Source organism: Meriones unguiculatus, chromosome 2, assembly GCF_030254825.1.
Source record: "Meriones unguiculatus strain TT.TT164.6M chromosome 2, Bangor_MerUng_6.1, whole genome shotgun sequence".
NCBI lineage: Eukaryota > Metazoa > Chordata > Mammalia > Rodentia > Muridae > Meriones > Meriones unguiculatus.
In genome coordinates this window covers 43879677-43899631 of record NC_083350.1, presented here as the reverse complement: position 1 = coordinate 43899631, position 19955 = coordinate 43879677, and the positions used below count along the sequence as shown (strand labels likewise).

The 19955-nt window shown below is 43.0% G+C and overlaps 1 protein-coding gene across 1 annotated transcript in view; it reads left to right on the top strand.

The window, feature by feature from the left end:
- The first annotated feature begins 415 nt into the window (after nt 1-415).
- The window catches only part of Dcp2 (decapping mRNA 2), a 40222-nt gene continuing 20682 nt past the window's right edge, over nt 416-19955 (top strand). The window contains exons 1-4 of the mRNA XM_021659610.2: nt 416-618; nt 15416-15567; nt 19115-19242; nt 19725-19823. Coding sequence (XP_021515285.1) covers nt 566-618; nt 15416-15567; nt 19115-19242; nt 19725-19823 — 432 coding nt within the window. The 5' untranslated portion in view covers nt 416-565. The remainder of the gene's footprint in view (nt 619-15415; nt 15568-19114; nt 19243-19724; nt 19824-19955) is intronic.

Sequence of the window (19955 nt, the reverse complement as noted above, 5' to 3'; positions counted from 1 at the left end):
TAGAGGTAATAAAATCAGTGGTGAGCGTGTGCGCAAAATACTTGGTGACAGCAATCGCGGACAATCTCTTCTTTTAATAAGTGCTCTGGGCTTGCCGCCAAAGACAAGAGATGCCTGTTCAGTCGGTGGTGGTAAAGTTAGTCACTGTGACAAAGCCGGAGACCTCGGGGCGCGTGTGTAGAGGGGCGGTGTCTCAAAACTTCCTGGTGGTACAGAAGAAAGCGCACAGCCCACGCAGGCGCAAAACCAGCCGCCCGAGCTCAGTCAAAGGCGGCGGGAAGCTGCTCTCGGGAGCAGGAACTGAGCAGCCTGCAGAGCGATGGGAGCCCACGGACTAATAAACAAGCGTCTGATTGGCGTAGCGCGCGCAGGCGCGAGTGCTCCAGCTCTCCATTGGGCCCTTCCTGGCCGAGGGGCGTGGCTCCAGGGCTCCGCCCCTCGCTTAGGCCCAGCCTCGGGGTCCTGGGCGGAGGGCTCCAGTGTCCGCGGGTCCGCGTCTCCGTGCTGCGCTGTGGTGCCGGCTGCCCGGAGCCGGGATGCGCTGCGCCTGCTGCGGGTCCTCATCATGGAGACCAAACGCCTGGAGATTCCCGGCAGCGTCCTGGACGATCTCTGCAGGTAGGAGCGGCTCGCCTCCGCCTCCGTGTCCCCTCAGCCCACGGGAGGGCCCGACCTCGGTGCTCCCTCCTCACCTCGGCCTCCTTATTCCCGGGCCCCGCTTTGCGCCCCAGCCTCGGCTCTCCACCAGTCCCGGGTCTCAGCACTGAGCCCCGGACTCGGCTCTTCCGTCTTTGCCCCCGGCCTTGACCTCCACCCCACCCCCTCCGCCCGGTTCCCGCGTCCTCGGCCTCGGCCCTGCCTCATTCCCGGGTTCCGCTTTGCGCCCCCGAGTCGGCTCTTCCCCTTTCCCCGGCTCCTTTGCGCCCCGGGCCTCGATTCTTCCCCATCCCTGGGCCCGGTTTTGCGGTCCGGTCCTCGCTCTTGCCCAGCCCAGGGTCTTCCGCAGTCCCGGTCCGGGCTCTCCCCTAAGTCCCGCTTTCCAGCCCTGCTAGCTGGAGTCCGACGCGATCCAGTCCCCGAAGTCTTTAGGTTTCTCTTTCTCTTAGCCCCTCCACCGTGTAGCATTGGAATCCTTCATTACTTACTTCTTTCTTTCTTTTTCTCTCTTTTACTGGTTTTTCGAGACAGGGTAGCCTTGGTTGTCCTGGACTCGCGTTGTAGACCAGTCTGGCCTCGAACTCAGGGAGATCCCCTTGTCTCTGCTTCCCTGAGTACTGGGATTTACAGGCGTGCGGAATCCTTTTTTTTTTTTTTTTTTTTTCTTGCCTGTGACTTTAATCTATGGTTTTCTTCCTCTTCCCTTCGACTTTTCTCCAATTACGTAGGTAGAACCCACAGATTTAATTTGTGATCTCCCTGGAACTACACAGGGAGCAGTTTTCTGACTGAGGCTTACTTCGTACTTTGCCCGTGACATTTTCTGTAAAGAGTTAATTATTCTTTCCAGAATTTTCCCGGATTTATCTTTGAGAATTTGAGGAGACATCCAAGAGTTCCTTCCCTTTAATCTCTTGATTCTCTAACTTGCAAGGAAATGTTCAGACCCTGGGTCTTCACAGGAGTGAATTTCTGCGGTCTTGTCAGCTGTAATTGCAGCCGGCCCAAAACACGCCCATGGTATTTCCTCGGTCGAAGTAAAGTTCCTGGTACATTGTTACTACCCAGTCGTTGCTAATGCGTTTGGACTGTGAAATAATTTATTAGATTGTGAATGCTGGCCTGTATTCACTTCTAGTCACCATGTCTATGCTTAAAAACGAAACTCAGTGCTGTGCCACATTCAAGCTGTTTGCATTTTTTTTTTTTTAAGATTTATTTCTAATTCTGTGCTTTGCGGGAGGGGAGCACATACGTGTGCAGATACCTGCCCAGGCCTGAAGAGGGTGTCTGTTATCTGGAATTGGAGTTGGAGTCCTTGTGAACACCTGAAAGTGGGTGCTGGGAACTGAACTTGAGCTCAGGCACTCTGAGCCATCTCTGCAGCCCCTTGCACTGATTACAATTTTAAGGGACGAAATTTACTTGTGAAGATTTTGTTGGTGTTCCCCTCATGCATATTGAAACAGCTCTAGCTGGTGCGGTGATTCCCATTTTTCTCTGGACAGATTTGAGGATTGATTTATACATATATCCTAATTTTGGGAATCAAGATTTGAAATCTTTTTCCTCTACACCATGTGAATGTAATGAGAAGTCAAGTCAAGCATTTTAAACGTTGCAGAAGTACATGTAGAATAAATTCATAGACCAGTTGTATAGTTAATAAGCTCTTAGCACTTAATGCTGTTACTCACCTGTCCATAACTCCATTTCCAGGGTATCTGACTCTCTTCTGAGCTCTGTGGGTGCCAGGTACACATAGTACAAACAAGCAAAAACTCTTATCATTCATAATTTTAAAGAAAGAATTAATGTCATTGTAATTCTTTGGTGTTGGAAGAGTTACAATTTTTGTTAATATGGTATTTGTGTCCATAAAAGTTACAAGGAATTTATTTTCTGTATTCCCATATTTAGTAAGAAAACAACAGTGCAGTAAAAATCACTGGATAAAAATCATTGGAAGAATTTGAATTTAAAGTGGGATTACAGGGTTGTGATCTTTATTTTCTTTAGTTTTCCCAGTTTGTTTGTTTTCACAGATGCACACTTTATAGTTGAAAAAAAACCTTAGAGTGTGGGAAAGGGATTCTGTGTAGGTTAATAAGGATGGAAGTTGACATAGAAAAGGATCAGGTAACTTTACACTTTTTTACAGGCATCTACAACTAGTCTTCCTAGGAGTATTTAGGCTAGGCTGTGTATTACCTGGGATTGCATCATTTGAAGAAGTGAGATTAGCTGTTGTGAATGTAGTGTGGCTTTGTTCACAGAATAATTACATTCTGATGTGCAAGGAGTGTGTTATACGCCTAATATGTGTCAAAGTGGTTGGTTCCAGGGAATGCTTAAGCTACTTTCTTAAATAAATCGTATCATTTTAGCAGTGTGGTATGCTTAACTGTTAGGGCTACATGGTTGATAAACTAGTAACTAAACCAGCTGACCAATTCTTTAAACTAAAGGTCTTAAAAGTAATAGTTTTCAGATTGCTGTTTGTCTCTTTTGATTGAATTGTTTGTGGTTTTATATTAAAAATTCAAGCTCAAGTATGAAACGCAAGCCGTAAGACAATTACTGTTGGAGGAATTGGGTGGTTGTCACTGTGCATGGTGGAAAGTTGCTGCTGTCCTTCCATCTTTCCCTGGGTTCCGTGGATATACCTCAGGTCTCCAGGCTTGCCATGAAGGCCTAGCTATCTCCCCAGCCTTTTTGTTGGCTTTGTATTACAGTTGTTTGGATTGTGATTCTCCAGCATAGTGCTTCTCAACCTTCCTAATGCTTTGACCCTTTAATTTAGTTCTCCTGTTGTGGTAACCCCCAACCATAAAATTATTTTGTTGCTACTTCATAACTGTGATTTTGTTACTGCTATCAACATCATAATGTGGTACTTGATATGTGACTCTAAAGGGGTTGCAGCCCACAGGTTGAGAACTACTGCCCAGCACATCGACCTTTCTAATGTGTCCACGATTGCAGTTTCTTGCATCCCCACCCTCACCCCACTTGTTTCTCTACCATGTCCTTATCCACGCTTCAAGTATAAAGTGTGCTGTGTAGGATCTTTTTTCCCTGTAAACTTTCTGCTGCGCTGAGAAAAAACAGTATGCCAGAAGCATGAGGATAAAGTTAGTTTTCAGCCCCAACAGACACAGATTTCTATTCAAGAAAATATGCTTCAGAAGAGATTGAGTTCTTAGAAGAACCCCCCCCACACACACCTCCATGAAAGGGAATTGGAATTCTTTTGTAACAGTTAATCTTGGGTGTGTAATTTGTGTGCTGTCCATATCTACGTGGATATTTTACTGTTTTACTGAGTCGCAGACTAAAGATTTTGAGATAGGGTGTCACGTTTGTCAGGGCTGGCCTCTGACTTCATGAGATAGGGTGTCAGTTGTACAACGTTGGCCTCTGACATTATACAGCTAGGGATGAGCTTACATTCCTCATCTTGCTGTCTCTACCTTTTAGGCATGTGTGCCACCTTGTCCCATTTATTAAGTAGTAAATTTTATAGCACTAGTTGTCTTTTGTTACTGGCCATCTGGGATAGGTCATTAGGAGTTAGGCTCCATGTGTTTTTATAAGACCATCACAAGCCAGGCTCCCAGTAATCAAGGACTGATTATTAATAAGAGCCTGGCTTAAGAGGCCACCATCTGACAAGACTGCCCTCACAGCTGGTGGGTGAGAAATCACAATAGCATTTGCTTATGAGAGCTTGAGTTATGAGTTTGGCTGTGAGAGTGTTAGGGGTGATAGGTCCAGGCTTGCTGGAAACGTGTGCAAAGAGAGGTGGTTACTTAAATAAATTTGGATGGAGTAGCTGGGTGAGGAGTTCAGACCCAGCAGAGGCGTCAGTCATCTGCAGGCACTGAGCTGTGTTACCTGAGGAGATAGGGGCCTCTGGGAGATGATGTAGGGGGTGTAGATGTATATATGGGTTGTGAGTAGGAGTTCTTTTATGAGAACAGGCCATAAAGATAGGCAAAAGTAGGCTAGGGAGGGCCTAGAGAGATGGCTCGGTTGTTGAGAGCACGTGTTGCCCTTCCAGGAGAACTAGGTCCAATTCTCGGTACCCAGACGGCCACTAACAGCTGTCTGTAATGCCATCTTCTGGCACCTGTGAGCACTGCGTGAGTGTGCACAGGCATACATGTAGGCAAAGCACCCGTCCGAGCACATGAAGTAAAAACCCAGAAATTACTGCCTAGCCCACCAGTAAGACTGTATCAAGAAACAAGGTGGTATGGTGCATGCCTTTAATCCCAGCATTCAGGAAGCAGAGGCCAGCCTGGTCTACATGGTGAGTTCTAGGACAATGAGTTCTCAGAATAGAAAGAAAGAAGCTGGAGAGTGACACCTAATGTCAGCCTTTTCCCTGCACACATAACTTTGCACGCACACCATCACTCATGCACAAGTCATAAGGTGGCTCCAAGAAGGCAGGTGGGAAGTTGGGATGATGGGAGTAATAGTGAAGATGAGAGAAAACCCAGTAGGCACATGTTGTTTCAGGTAAGTGGTGACTTTGGTCCAGAACAGTCTTAAATCTTCTTGAAGGAAATGCTGAAGGTAATTTAACTAATTGGGGTTGGTTCCTGTAGAATGTCTAGGGAATGAGAGGTGAGGGCTTTTAAAATTATACCACTGAATTCAAAAAGATGGGAGAATGGATCCTGGCCACCCACTAGGGTCTAGAGGTAATAGAAGCTACAGGCTTACCCAGGTCTGGGCAGAAGAGAAGACAGATCTAGAAGTCAGCAGTTTTTAGCATCTGGGGGATAACACAGACTCTGCTGCTTGATTGTAGTTGGATGTATGAGGTGGACTTGATAAGATTTAGTCTGATCAGGTTCTAGTGGACTTTTACCCTATGAAAGGGTTTTTAATAAAACCAATTCTCTGTGCTAATGTGAGGCTGCAGCCTCCAAAAGTGAAGTTGGTCTTGGGTCTGTATTTATCCTCCTGGCCTGGATCACCTGAGTATGCCTGTGACACAGCATACTCAGAAAACATGAGGTGTTAGGTCTGTCTCAAGGAAAGCCTGCTGCAAGGGATTATTTGAAGTGGCAGAAGTGGATTGTGGACTAGACAGTAATGTGCCAGAGGGGAATGGACTAAGACTGTTAAGTCTCAAGTGGGAGTTTAGTGAGAGATCTCTTAGGAGTTGGAGTAGCCCTTTCAGTCTTCCCAGCAGATTGAGGGTGGATACCGGGGGTGCCTGGCGATAAAACTTAACTTTGAGCTTCATTCACTCCCTGAGTGAAACAAACATGAAACACAGGCCACTACCAGATTACAGATATGGGAAGCCCAAACCAAGGAATTCTGAGGACAGTGTTTAGCGCTGACACCCCTTTGTTTTATTGGAGAGTGTCTTTATCCCTCTAGTGACAATGGGAAGTAATAAGAGACCCCAATCTGGAGGTAGGCAAGTGAGATGCTTTTGCTCTTCTCCCCCTTCTGTAGTTCCTCTGTGCTACTGAATAAGCAATAGAAGGAGGGGGTCAGAGGATCCTCTCAGGATTGACTTGAGAACAGATAGGAAAAACTTGAGAAATGAACCTTCAAGCCTGAAGAATGCCTATGCCTCCTGTGAGGAGAGACTCAGAATTTGGAGCGACTTTGGCCTCCAATGTGTGGCTTCATGAAATGTTAAGGCTCCTCCATTGTCAAGACTTAGGAAACTAGCTTATTTTCTGGGCTTTGTAACCATTCTGCTGGGGTGGTCATGGATTGGATTTTCTAAGGGTTGTAGTGTGTGCATGGGATTGGGAACTAAGGGATCAAGGAATGGAAGCTTCGCTGCCTGTTGATCTGTTTGGGTGCTTATCTTGATGGGCTTTGATATGTGTAATGGCTACCTGGATTGGAAGCCAGAAGACTTCTAGGAGGGCCAAAAATTCCATAGGTGTCTTTGTTATTTTTCTGTTGTGATGATAAAAACACCTTGAGTTTTTAAATATAGTTTACAGAAGAAATTTTTAGCAATTATAGGAGAAAGGATTTATTTGGCTTACTGTTCCAGAGGTGTAATTGTTTATGAGCAGTGGAGATGGCAGGTGGCAAGCAGTTGAGAGAAAGCTTGAGGTGGCGCGTCTTTAAACTCTCAAAACCTGCTTCCAGTGATATACTTCTCCCAGACACAACCCTCCACACCTCCCCAAACCGGGCCAACAACTGCTCACCAAGTATTAACTATCTGAGCCCATGGGGGACATTCTCATTCAAACCACCAGAGCACATTTAATCATCATATTTGGGGCACTAAGAGGTTCTGTTTCCTTCAGATTGCTGTATGTACCTGTTCATATGGTAAGCCATAAACTGGATTATGTAATTATGGATGTTCTCGTCCCTGCCCCAGCTGGAAACCCTGGGAAGAACAGTTAGTTCTGCCATTGAGGCTGGTGTGAATTTACCCAGAGGGCTCCTATGCTCTATGATTTCCTTAGGTTTACTGTCACAAACCTGAAGATCTGTGTCCTGCTACCATAAAACACAAACATCTCAGGTTAGGAAATGGGGAAATGTGAATCAGACAGGGTCTTGTCTACATACAGGACTGCTCCATAGAGACCTTAGGGTTAGGATCTAGCAGTAAGGTGGCAGAGTTTAAAGTTCAGCAGGTTTTGTAGTCCCCTCTGAGTTTACTATTATCTGTTACAGGAGACCTAGCGGATGCCCCACTAGGAATTGAAAGCTTAACTCAAGATCTTCCAATGATAGCATGGAGGTCATCATTCTGTCCTGGGGTTAGAAGCTTCCCACCATGAGCCACAGTTGCTAGTGCACCAAGGCAAGAGAGCTCGCCTATGCCCCTAGGTGTGATGACCTGAAAAGATAAGCTCTGCACTCTTGGAGGGCCCCCAAATTCACAGCACTGAGTTAAAATTCTTGACACCACTTCTTGAATTCTCGCAGATAGAAGAAACGGTTAGTAAGAATAGAGAGCCAAAGCTAGGGCAGAGGAAAGTGTTTAAGGAGGTCTAGGGCCCACACCATTTCAGAGATCCCATCTAATGGCCCTTTCTCTGGTTTTGTAGAGGGATTGAACTCATAGAGGGAATTCTTCAAAATTGTGCCAAATCTAAAAAGGTCTTTAATAGTTTTATGAATAATTAAAATGAGATTCTTGTGGTACTGGAAAGGTTACTTGTGCCCGAAGCTAGTCTAATTCCTAGGAGCTGACCTCTTACAAGGAGATTGGAGCATGTTGAGAAACCTTATAGTTACATAAGACCAGTTTTAGGAGGCTCAGACAGTGCTCTTCTCTGAGAGAGTATGTCAGGGCTATAATTAATAGATCATCTTTGTACTGAAGGAGGCTACTTGCAGGGGAGATGTAAAGGAGGACAGACAGATTTGACTAGGCACTATCCAAAAGGTGGGAGCTATCCCCAGAACTCCAGTGTGCTGCCAAATAAGCCAAGGGGGTGGTCCTAAGATGAGGAGGAAGCCGAGACCTGTGTCTGGGGAAACAAAGGAAAGCATCCTTTAGGTCTGGCCAAGAACGAGGAGGTGCTGGAGGGCATGCCTCCAAGACATAACAAGGATTGGGAACTATAGACTGGATTGTGCTCCCATCACATTGTGCTCCCCAGGTCCTAGACCATTCTGTGGGGGCCATCTGACTTTACTGCAGGGATAGAAGTGTTAATGAGGAATGTCATGTAAGTGGAGTGGTCAATGAGCCAGGAATTTACCCATGAGGTGCTCTAAGCTTTTCTATACTTGAGACACTAAAGGAGCATTAGCACTCCTTCCTTAAGGGCAGTTGTGATGGGAGTGGCTGTTATTGAGTGTACAGAAGTGGAAATGTCCCAGACTTTTGGATGAGGTAGGGTCTATATTAGAAACTAAAGTATGGATCTCAAATCATAGAGCTCTGGGCCTTTATAGATTAGGGGACTCCGTGTTTAGAGTGCCAGAAGTCTGGAGTGCTGTACTCTGAAGCCTTAAGTGAACCAGAAATTTAGACATGATGTCCCCTCCCTAGGAGGAAGTGGGTTAGGACCAGAAAGGATGAAGGGGAAAAATAGTCTTTTCTCCTACACTTAAGTGTGCAGACTAGTTGAGGCTTGCCATCAGTACCAGTAAAGATTCTGGAGACCAGAAGGGTCTCCAGAGCAGAAAAGTTACTTCTGTATCCATTAAGTTGTAATTGTAGTCCCACACTCAGGGTTACTTATGGCTCATCCATAGAGATGGAGTACACAAGAGCCTGTGTAGCCTCAGAACCCTTCAGTCCTCAAAAGGAGCCCTCTTTCCAGATTGGGTTCCTCATAGTCCAGGAACAGTCAGAAGCCCTTTGTCCTTTCCTGGTTTCACATAGTGTGTGAAGTTCCTGGATGAAATTGTCCTGCCAAGATGAAGAGAGGGATACTCTCAATTCCAGTGCTTTTCCGCTTTGCCAGTTGGAAATGTACACCTCAGCAGCCTTGAGCACTCCTGCTGAAATGCCCTACCTGCAGTAGCAGGAAAGAGTCCTTTGAGCTGAGGCTGTTAGTTCCCTTACTCAGCTGGTAGACTAGTGAGAGAGGCAGGGAATGTGCAGTTGCTTCTGTCCCACACTGGGCTTAACGTTTATCTCTGTGCCTTCCAGTTTGGCCTTCCTGATTCTCAAGGTTTCCCAGTTATTTCAGTATTTAAAGGCCATGTCTAATCAAGTGAAAAGAGGAGTCAGACCCTGGTCCAGTGTATGAAGCTTTTTGTCTGGTATCTAGAGAGGCGTGGCCTGTACAGTGTACAGCCAGTCAGTATGGCATGGCCTCCTAACTCAAAGGTTCAGGCGTCAGCATGGTTTCAGCCAACCTAGAACACTAGTCTCAGGAGCTCCCTGTGGTAATCTTCCATGGTCTGTTACAGTTAACAGTTGTGATAGCTGCCATTTTTGTTCTCTGATAGTCTTAGTGACTCACTGCTCCATTTTTCCTTCACCAGCTTAGAATGTCTAATGGGCTTCCATATCAGGCACAGTCAAGGAAGTGTGAGCCTCTTGAGCTTAGGTACTTATTAAAGTCCAGCTATGGGACTTCTGATGTATGTAACGTATGGTTATGATATACGTGTCTTGCTAGGTCAGAAGCCACTGAACCCTTCTGAGTCTCTAATGAAGCACCAGGGGAAGGAAGGAGGGCATCCTGGCTAGACAGACCTAGTTTAAATTGTATTGGGGACAGGTCAGACATTGGAAAGGGAGTGTATACTCAGGTTCCTGTTAGCCATTTTGTAAAGGGAACTGATGTTCTCTGAGAGAGAGGGGATGGCTTTCAGTTACTTGCTGAGATCTCTACGTGGAGTTGCTGAGCAAACATGAGGTATCTGGGTAAGGAGGAGCAGTTGGAAACTACTCAGCTGGTGGAGTAGAAGGAGAGGCAGTCAATGGAGGAATGGCTGCCAGCAAGGAAGCCTCTTGTATCCTAAGGATGAGTCTTTAACAATGCTCTAATTTGGTTTTTGTTGTTGTGATACAAGGTTTGGCTCACAATGTAGTTACTACCACCCTTCATTTTGGGGATGTTAATTCCATCATATCAGCAGTCAAGAGCAAAGAGAACAAACACACTCTTGCTTGCTCTTTCTCAGTTTTTCTTCACTCTTACCTAGTTCCCGGCCAACCTAGAGAATATTATCACTTAGGGTAGGTTGGGTTAGTTAATAATCCAAGGCAGTCTTCCACAGACGTGAGAGGCCACAGGCCAACCTGTTCTAGGTATTTCATTAGCTGAGGGACTCTTCCCAGGTGTTTCTAGGTTGTCCTACTGATAGTTAATGCCAACCAGCACAGGTTTTGTACACAACTGAGCAGAGAACAAATGCAGGAGAATGTAACCCAACCTAGAGTCCCGTGACAAGGTCCTAAATCATGACAGAAGAAATCCAATTCTTAAACACAGTTTGAGCTCAGTGGACCATGAGGTGGTCACTGCAGTGTGCATGGATTGTTACATGTTGAGAGTGAGGCTCCCAGAAGAAGGCAGAGTTAGCTTTTACGCCCCAGAGTACTGTAGCCTGTCCAGGTCAGGTTCCTGCAATGGCAAATGGAAAGTAACCCTTTCCACAAGGGGCCTCAACGGTACCTTGTTCTATGCCCTAGCAACCACGAGACCAATCAGGACTGACCTCATCTGTATTGTTGTGGGATGCATGGTAAGTCACAGTAGTTTTCTCATTGTGATAAAATACCTGCCAAAAGCAACTTTAAAAAAGTATTTATTTTGTCTGAAAGTGTGCGGGCAGTGTGACACACAGTCCAGTATAATAGTACAGCATGAGGCTGGTCATGAGAGCACAGTGCTGCATGCTGGTGCTCACGCTTTTTTCCAGTTCAGTCTAAATCCTAGACTGAATCCTAGATTTAATCCAAGTGCCCACTTCACTTAATCTTGAATCAACATCATGTGTGCCCAGAGGTTTGTCTCCAAGGTAATTCTAGATTCTGTCATGGTGTTAACTCTCATTATTAACTATTGCCATCACCCTAACCAAGAGAATACAGTTTTAAAACAGTGCAAGTCTCATTGTCTTGTGAGCGCAGTTCTTTTGTTACTGGCCTTGCCTCCCTCTCTCTGGCTCTGTGCAATAGACTTTCTGCTCTAGTCTGAAGGGTGAATGCTTTCACCCCCAACCTCAACCATACAGATGTCTCTTGTTGACACACTTGTGTGAGAGTGGGACTCCCTTGAGAACCCTGTACCCTACCTAGCCTGTGTACTGTTAGTCTTTTCTTGAGTCAGTTGAGTTCTCTTTACCCCCTACCCTTCTATATCTAAAATGTATACTATCTATAACTTCTGATTAATAAATTCACTAACTTTGCTTTACTCTGGCTAGTTCACTAACTTTGCTTTACTCTGGCTAGTCATAATAATTTTTTCCTGTAGTATAGTCAAGGACCCAGTTCTCTGAATAATGACCCAGAGCGCAGATATCCTCAGGCTTCAGTTCCAAGGCTGTATCTGCCTTCAGCCCATTGAAATGGTGACAGGTACTGAATAGAGAGAATGAGACAATGACAGTGACTGCAGATAATTGTGGGACAGAAGACACTACAGGAAACAATCACAGACCACCTTGGTGTGGCTCTAAATTGCATTTTCTGACTATAGTGTCATGAGCATGGTGATCTTTTAGTAGATGACAGTCTTTTAAGGCCTTTTTTGCTTGCCTTTAGTTGGTGTTGAAAGTAGCATAAACCAGAGAACTGGGCAGAAGATTGTCAGGTGGGGGAGCTGAAGAAAGAATGGAAAGTGGTCTTTTTGTTTTGAAGTTGCTCTCCTTACCAGGTATCAAGGAGAAAGTTCCAGAAGACTAGTAAATTTATGTCAATTTACATATGGAGGAGCTTCATAATTTTCTCTTCCTTATCAATGAAACTGGCTCTTGACAGTTTGACTGCTACCTATCTCCTGATTTCCGGGAAGGTCAGAAAACAATGTGGTATAGATTTGGTGCTTCTGTTTCATGCATTCGGGCTGGTTAGTTGGAGCCTACTACAGAAGTTCAGTCCCAAACAGTGGTCTTCTGTCATCTATCCTTAGCACATCTGAAACAGAAAGTCTCTCTCTCTCTCTCTCTCTCTCTCTCTCTCTCTCACACACACCCCATGTTTCGGGAACATTTGTCAGTATCTGGAGATGGTTTAGTTATGACATCTTGGCAGGTAGTATACCCAGATAGAGTCTGGGAATACTGTGCCTTGTGCAGGGCGCCCCTCTTATTAGAACGACCTGGTTTGAAATGTCAGCAGTGCCATGCTCCAGCAGTGGTGGTGCATACCTTTAATCCCAGCACTCTGGAGGCAGAGGCAGGCAGATGGATGAATCTCTGTGAGTTCCAGGCCAATCTGGGCTACATAGTGAGACTCTTAACTCAAAAACAAAGCAAATAGAAAAGGAAAGCTGTGAAACTAGGAATTGTTTTGTTGAGAGAATGGGAAGAAGAAAGTTGTAGAGGAATGTTAATTTAGAAAATGGCTGTTTTGACAAGAGATCACATCCAAAGACCTAGGCCCATGTGATCTGGCTGGCAAGATATCATATCCAAAGGTCTTCTAGATCTGGTGATCCAGCTGGAATACAAACACTCCTTTAATCCAGGAGACAGGCAAACAGATCTGAGTTCTAGGCCAGCCTGGTATAAAAGCAAGTTTCGGGTAAAGAACAGCTTAGTTCCAGGTTTGGTGATACATGCCTTTAATCCTAAACAATAAAGATAAAGTTTGTGGTTTGTAGAAGGAAGCACCCATGTTTGAAAATGATGCTTAACTGAGTGGCAGGAAAGGTGACGAATCAAAGAAAGATTTGACAGAGTAGGATATGCCCAACTCTCACTAGAAGAGAGAGGAAAGGGAAGCTACTTAAGGAACAATGAGAGAGACAGAGAAGAGGCAGTTTTGCCAGGACAGTAATAGAGAGACAGGTTGCAGAGAACTCACTTGAAGACCCAGTGAGCAAAAGAATGAGAAGGAGCCAGAAGATTAGAGCAGATTGCTGGAGCTATTTTGAGGCCTAGCAGAGCAATTCAGAGGCTGAGAGAAAAGCCAGATTGAATCAGTTAGCTGAGAGAGGAGGTTGAGCCAGAACAGCTAAGTTGAACCAGCCAGGGCAGAGCGCAGTAAGAACAAGAAAGGGTGAGCTTCTTAGGCAGTAAGTCTTAGAGGGCTGAAAACATTGTAGGCCTAGGTTAGATTGTATGGAGGCTAGAAGCTTTCGGGACTAGGCCTTATTTAGCAGACAGAGGCAGTAAGCCTCCGAGACAACCAGTGAAACAGGCAAATAAAAGTTCCTTTTACAGGAAACGGCATGGACTAGGAGCAGGAGTAGTTAGTTGAATCCTCTTCTGCTGTGGAAGCAGTTTTGAAAAGGCCCAAGAAATGTCAGTTTGTTTTATTGACCAGGCAAGAGGACTAGTTTCCAGTGTTCTTTCTTTTCTTTTGTGCCACCTAGAGGTTGATCTGGGATTTGGCCAGTGATTTTTCTCAGTTTACCCAGATTATAATAGGCTGTTCCCAGTCTCATCTGAGCATGTGCAGAATAAACCTCAATGCTCATGCACAGTTTTATGGGGTCATTTTCCTGGAATTATCCTACTTCTGCACTGCTAGGCCGTCCTGTCTGCTGAACATTGGAAGGACCTTGTCTTGTCAGGTGCCCTTGGTCCAAGAAGAGACTTTTGGAGTTGTCTCCTGTGGCTGTTGCTTGCCTACCAGAGTCCCCAGTCTCAGTAAGGGTATCCTGAAGAGATTTCAACTTTTTCCAAGCTTCTTCCTTTTGTATGTATTTATTTTTCAGAGTCCTCTGAAATAAGCTGCTCTATGTATTCTGTCCAGGTTCTGTGGACAGAATACATATATCTTGATGACAGGGACAGAGAATTACTCACTTTTTAATAGGAATAAGAATCAGCATAAACATTTAAAAAGGTAAATTACAACTATCAATAAAACTAACATTTTGCTAGACTGGTAATGAAAATCTGCAGAGATAGCATATACCATCAGGGAACAAATTTGGACATTTCATGATTCTGACAGAGCATAAGTGTGCTTGGAGGAGTCTGGTACGCTTGAGTAGGATGAGTAGGAGTTAGTGGGGTATACAGAGGAGGCGAGGGTAGATAGGATGAACAGTGCACCTAAGAACAAGGTCTCCTTACACAGAAAGATCCTCTTGCAGGTCTACCAATCATTTTTATATACACACACACACATACATACATACATACACACACACACATATTTTGTGTGTTCGTACTGTTGTTGATTTCTAATTTGAATGTGGCGTTGATGTTAAATTTTAAAATACTTTCTTTTGATTTTATTTGAAAATTGAGAACTAAAATAATAATTTAAAAAAGCACTTGGCATCATAGCAATTAAATAATACAATCCTACTGTTGAGTTGAGTGGTAGCTCTTTTTTAATTAAAGTGATCCAAAAGGCCAGCACATTTATTTTACTTAGTTGAATTTGTTTCTAATACTTGAAGGGATAAAGGAGTACTCAAAATGCTCAACTCTGAAAGAAGCATTTAGTAGGTGTTTCGTGACTGCTGCCATTCATAATCATCTAGATTGGTGTATTCTAACCTGTAACCTCACTAAAGATGGGGCTTATATTCATCACATAGATAAAACTACGGTGTGTTTTTTTATAAAAAGCACACACACCCTTTTTTTTCCTCAGTGTAATTTTAAAAGTCAATTTTGGTTTTGACAAAGTATTTGGAGATTAGTGTGGATCAAGGCTCTGCGGCTGGGCTGTTTGGAAAATCCAGAGTGTTAAACGGAGAAACTGTAGTGCCCACTTCTTTCACCCATGGTTGTCTTTTGTGTTGTTTCTATCTGGGTGCCACATGGATGTCAAGCCCTTTTGCTGGATTAGTATGTATTTTTGGACTTGGAAAGAAATCCCAGTAGTTTCCTCTCTTGCTTTGTTAGGAAGCTCTTAATCTCTGTATTTGTGAGCAGTAGCTATACAAGGCTTCAAAAAGTTCCATTACATATCCTCTCTTTCAAGTCTGTTTCATCCTCACGACCCTCCTGCCTCAGTGTCCTTAGTGGTGGGATTACAGCCATTGCACTGCACAACCAGCTTTCTAACACTTGCCCAGGGCAGTTCTTAGTTGACAGTGATCAGGACTGCTCTTGGTCTCCTTCCTAAGTGGGTGGGTGGGGCAAGGAAGTAAATATATTAAACTAACTGTTTGTAAGCCTAAATTCTGTATGTTTTTGTTTTTGACAGCCGATTTATTTTGCATATTCCCAGCGAGGAAAGAGACAATGCAATCCGAGTTTGCTTCCAGATTGAGCTGGCCCATTGGTTTTACTTGGATTTCTACATGCAGAACACACCAGGATTACCTCAGTGCGGGATAAGAGACTTTGCCAAAGCTGATATCCTTGTTGTTGCTGCAATGATTGTCTTTCATTCTTTCTAGTAAAATATTTTAACACAAACTTCTTTTTGCTTTTCTTTGAGTTTTTTTTTAACTTCCAGATAACACATAATGAAAATAGAAATGTGCTGGAGTTTTGTTGAAGTATATACTGATTAGGAATGAATTTGATTTTTTTTTTTTTTCGTAGAAATAACTAGCATATTTCTGGGACAGGTCTGGGTTTACTCTACTCTTCATAGGTCATTAGGCCGATCAGGTCAAAGAAGCATTTCTTCTATATAAAGAAACAGCTTTATCAGACATACTGGTGCATGCTGTTAATCCCAGCACTCGGGAAGCAGAGGCAGGTGGAGTTCAAGGCCAGCCTGGTCTACAAAGTCTAGGACTCAAAAACAGACACAAAAGACAGTTTTAATGTAATAAAACATAAAAGATTTACCTGAATGTTTAAGATTATAAAATGAACTCTCTACATGGCAGGGGTAGGGGCTGCTGTATTAAATATTCTTAGAATCTAGAATTAGGGTAGAAAGATTTTAGACAAAGCATTTTTAAAGGAGATACAGTTTCCTATATAGACACAAGCAGGGTATGAACAGGCTTGTAGAGTTGGAAGGTTCTAGAGAACTCAAAAAATAAGCTAGTTGGGGCCAAGCGCAGGATCCTTGTAGGGCCACACTTATGGGTGGGGTAGGGGCTTTTAAATCTTGAACAGGATGATTTGACTTCTTTGTAGGCTGTGTTCTTAGTCATTCAGTGTGCATTGTAGTGAATTTGTCCTCTCAGGTTCATTTTGTTAGAACTAGCCTTAGATAGGTACAAGTGACTCAAAATAAGAAACTACTAAGCTCCCTGTCGCTACTCAAACCCATAAAGTAAGAGATTCCTAGAGCTCTATAAAAACTGGATAACACACTGTTCTACTGACGTTAACATGGCAAGTGTTTGAGCAAAGGTAGGTGTTCGACATGTGAAAATAATATTCAAGATGGGTTTGGTTGACCACCTGAGCCAATGCAAGCACTAGTACTTGAGGCAGGAGGAGGGCTATGAGCCAAGAATGTAGAGCCTCAGAAAGAACAGTTGACACAAGGACTTAGAACCCTTAATAGAATAGATATGAAGTCACAGGGAAATAGGGTTGGATTTGAGTACTACTTTTGCTTGGTGATTGGTTCTATACAGACAAAAGACTTTGCTTTTAGGTGTTATGCCCTAGCTGTGGAAACGTTAATAACAAAATCCTTTGCTTTGGTCATTTTGTGTATAGACTGATGTTTTTTCCAGAACAGCTGTACGTTCTTGGGTTTCTGAGTAAGAATTTGCACATGAGTGTGCATGTAAGTTTCATACTTAACCTTAGTGTTGCAGATATCAAAAACTTGGTGCAGTTTTCACTTTAGGTATATGGGGAGGAAACTTTTATTAAGAAGAAACTCTGCTTTGTTAAATAACTTAATGATCACTATGTGCTTGGTAGTTGGCAATGAACAAGATAGGCTTAACATTTAGGGTCCTGAGAGACAAAAAGAAATGCTCGCATTGTGGTGGTAAAGTAGACTAACCTCCAGAGAACATTGAAGAACAGTACCAGAGTGACCCCTTACTTGGCTTTTGGAGATCATGAATTTACTAAATTTCTTATGTTCCCAGTTGCCTTCTTCATTTAATAAATAACAATCGAGTGTTGCTTAATTAGTAAATTTGGAAATCTGGCTAGTTGTACATGCTTTGTTTAGGGTAGGTCTGTCATCTAGGAAAGAATGGATTAGTGTTAAGAATTGTGGAAAAATATTTTTGAGAATAGATAGAGGATTACTTAAAATCATTTTGGAGGAAGAACTTGACAAAGTGGAAAAGTAAGATGTTGTAGAGTAAATGGGAAAGAGATGCTGATAAGTAACTCATGGAAGTATGCAGAGACCTGGTGGTACGTGTTTGAAAAGAAGCAATAGGTTTGCTTAGTTGTTTGTTTGTTTGTTTTTTGTACTGGGTTTTGAGGGTTTTTTTTTAACTCTTATTTTGGTGACTTTACAGCACAGAATTTTTAATGACTTTATAGAGTTAGACTTTTATTGGGAAATGATTTCAGTACCTTGGGCTCTGAGGAACCACAGATGTTCATGGGATGGATAATGTATCCAGAGTTAGCCTTGAAAGTAGGAAATAATGATATGGAGGTTGACCATGTGTTTGTCTTCGAGTTCTGATGTCATAGGTTATTGACATCTGGACTTGTAGAGGGCTGTTTTAGTTTTTACTCAGCCATTAAACAAATAAACTTTGTGTTTTATATATTACATATGTTGCAGGGCTCATAAAAGTATATTTATGAAATAAATTAAATGACTTCATTTTGCCCAAACTTCTTGTCACTGTAAATAATAGTATTTGGTTTCTGCTGTTATTAGTAGCTTATGGGGAATTCAAATAGTGTTGTTATCAGTGTGTCCTGTGAAGTCAACTGGTAGGATTCATGTATGTGGTCAGACATAATTGAAAATCCATTCATGCCACATAGGGTTAACATCGGTGGGAATAACAGTAGAATATACAAGTTTTTCAGGGCTTGATAACCATGAATAGACCCTTAGATTGAGAAACTGTCATAAAATGTTTTTCTCTACATGCTTCATCCTGTTTCAGTCATGGGCCTTTGATGGATTGGGACATCAAAAAATCAAGCATACAATTTTAGAGTGTTTTTGTTTGTTTGTTTGTTTGTTTTTGTTTGTTTGTTTTTTTCTATAAATTTGTTCTCTATTTTTATAGTTTTGTTCCTTAGGTACATGCTTAATATCTTCTGAAACTGACACCCACATTTTCCTTTGTAAACTTTAGTAAGCCCTCAGCTTTACTGTTAACAGAAATTAATGCATGCGTATATGTGGTAAAGTCGTTCAGAAATGTCACGTGTACCTTATTCCTCATCTACTTCCCAGCAGCTTGCCCTTTATTTAACTTTATATTCCCGGCAGTTCCTTCCTTCTCATGGAATGTATGTGCTTCTCCATTGCTGTCATTTTGTGTGTGTGTGTGTGTGCGCGCACGCGCGCCAACTCATGTGAGTTAGAGTCACTAATGAGTATTTGAGTCAGAAACGCAGCTTGGTTTGTGTTTGGGTTAAATATAAAAGTTAATTTGTTAAAGGAAAATGATTGTGCTGAGGGAAACGTAACCTAAATAGCATATAAGCCTGCATAATTTCATACAAAATGCAGTTGGTGTAAATAGGTCTGTTTCTGTATAGAATTTTGGGGAGACTGTATATATATATATATATTGTGTGTGTGTGTGTGTGTGTGTGTGTGTGTGTGTGTGTATGTGTACAGGTTTCTGGAGGCCAGAAGAGGGGGTGAGAGCCCTTGGAGCTGGAGGTACATGGCTGTGAGCCACACATGTGGGCACTGGGAACTGGACTGTGTGTGGCTCTCTAGTGGGCAACTAGTGCTCCTAGACACTGAGCATTGCTCCATCCTCTCCCTGTTGTAACTTTTTACGCTGAATTAAGGGAAAGGTAGTTTCCTTAACGTTCTGTGTACTCTTCAGTCATTGTCCATTTCTGCTGCCACAAGGTGAAGATGTGGAAAAAGTTTTAGATGAATGGAAGGAATATAAAATGGGAGTACCGACATATGGTGCAATTATTCTTGATGAGACACTTGAGAATGTGAGTGTATTGTAACAAGATTCTTAGTGCAATGGTGACAACTGTTAATTTTTATCTTGTTGCTTTTTTTTAAAAGATTTATTTATTATGTATACAATGTTCTGCCGGTATGTACACCTGCATGTCAGAATAGGGCACCAGATCTCATTATAGATGGTTGTGAGCCAAGTGGTTGCTGGGAATTGAGCTCTTAACTTTTTTATGTAATGTTCTAAATTGAGGTTTTAAAATACCCTTAGATTGTTATTGTTAAAGAACTAAATTTCAGATGTGTTGCCTGCATTCTGTATCTTGTACTGCATTTTGTACTTGTTACGGCTTCTGTACTCTTGGAAGATATTTAGGCCAACTGCTATACGCAGTCTATTGGTAAATGGTTATACAGAAATAGAAAGAAAAAATGCCTTTGGTTGGGAAGTGGAATGTGGGAAATGAAAGTAGGTCTCTTTGGTTTTTGTTTTTGACTTTCTGCTTATTTGCAGGTGCTACTGGTTCAGGGTTACCTGGCAAAGTCAGGCTGGGGATTTCCCAAGGGAAAGGTAAATAAAGAAGAAGCGCCCCACGACTGTGCGGCCAGAGAGGTAAGAACTACACTTGGCCGTCATATTTGGCTGCTAGTGCTCAACGAAACGTTCTTCAAGTCTGCGTAGATTTACTCTTTTGGACTCTGGAGAAAGTTTAATTCTTATCCAAAATTCAAATGCATGGATACA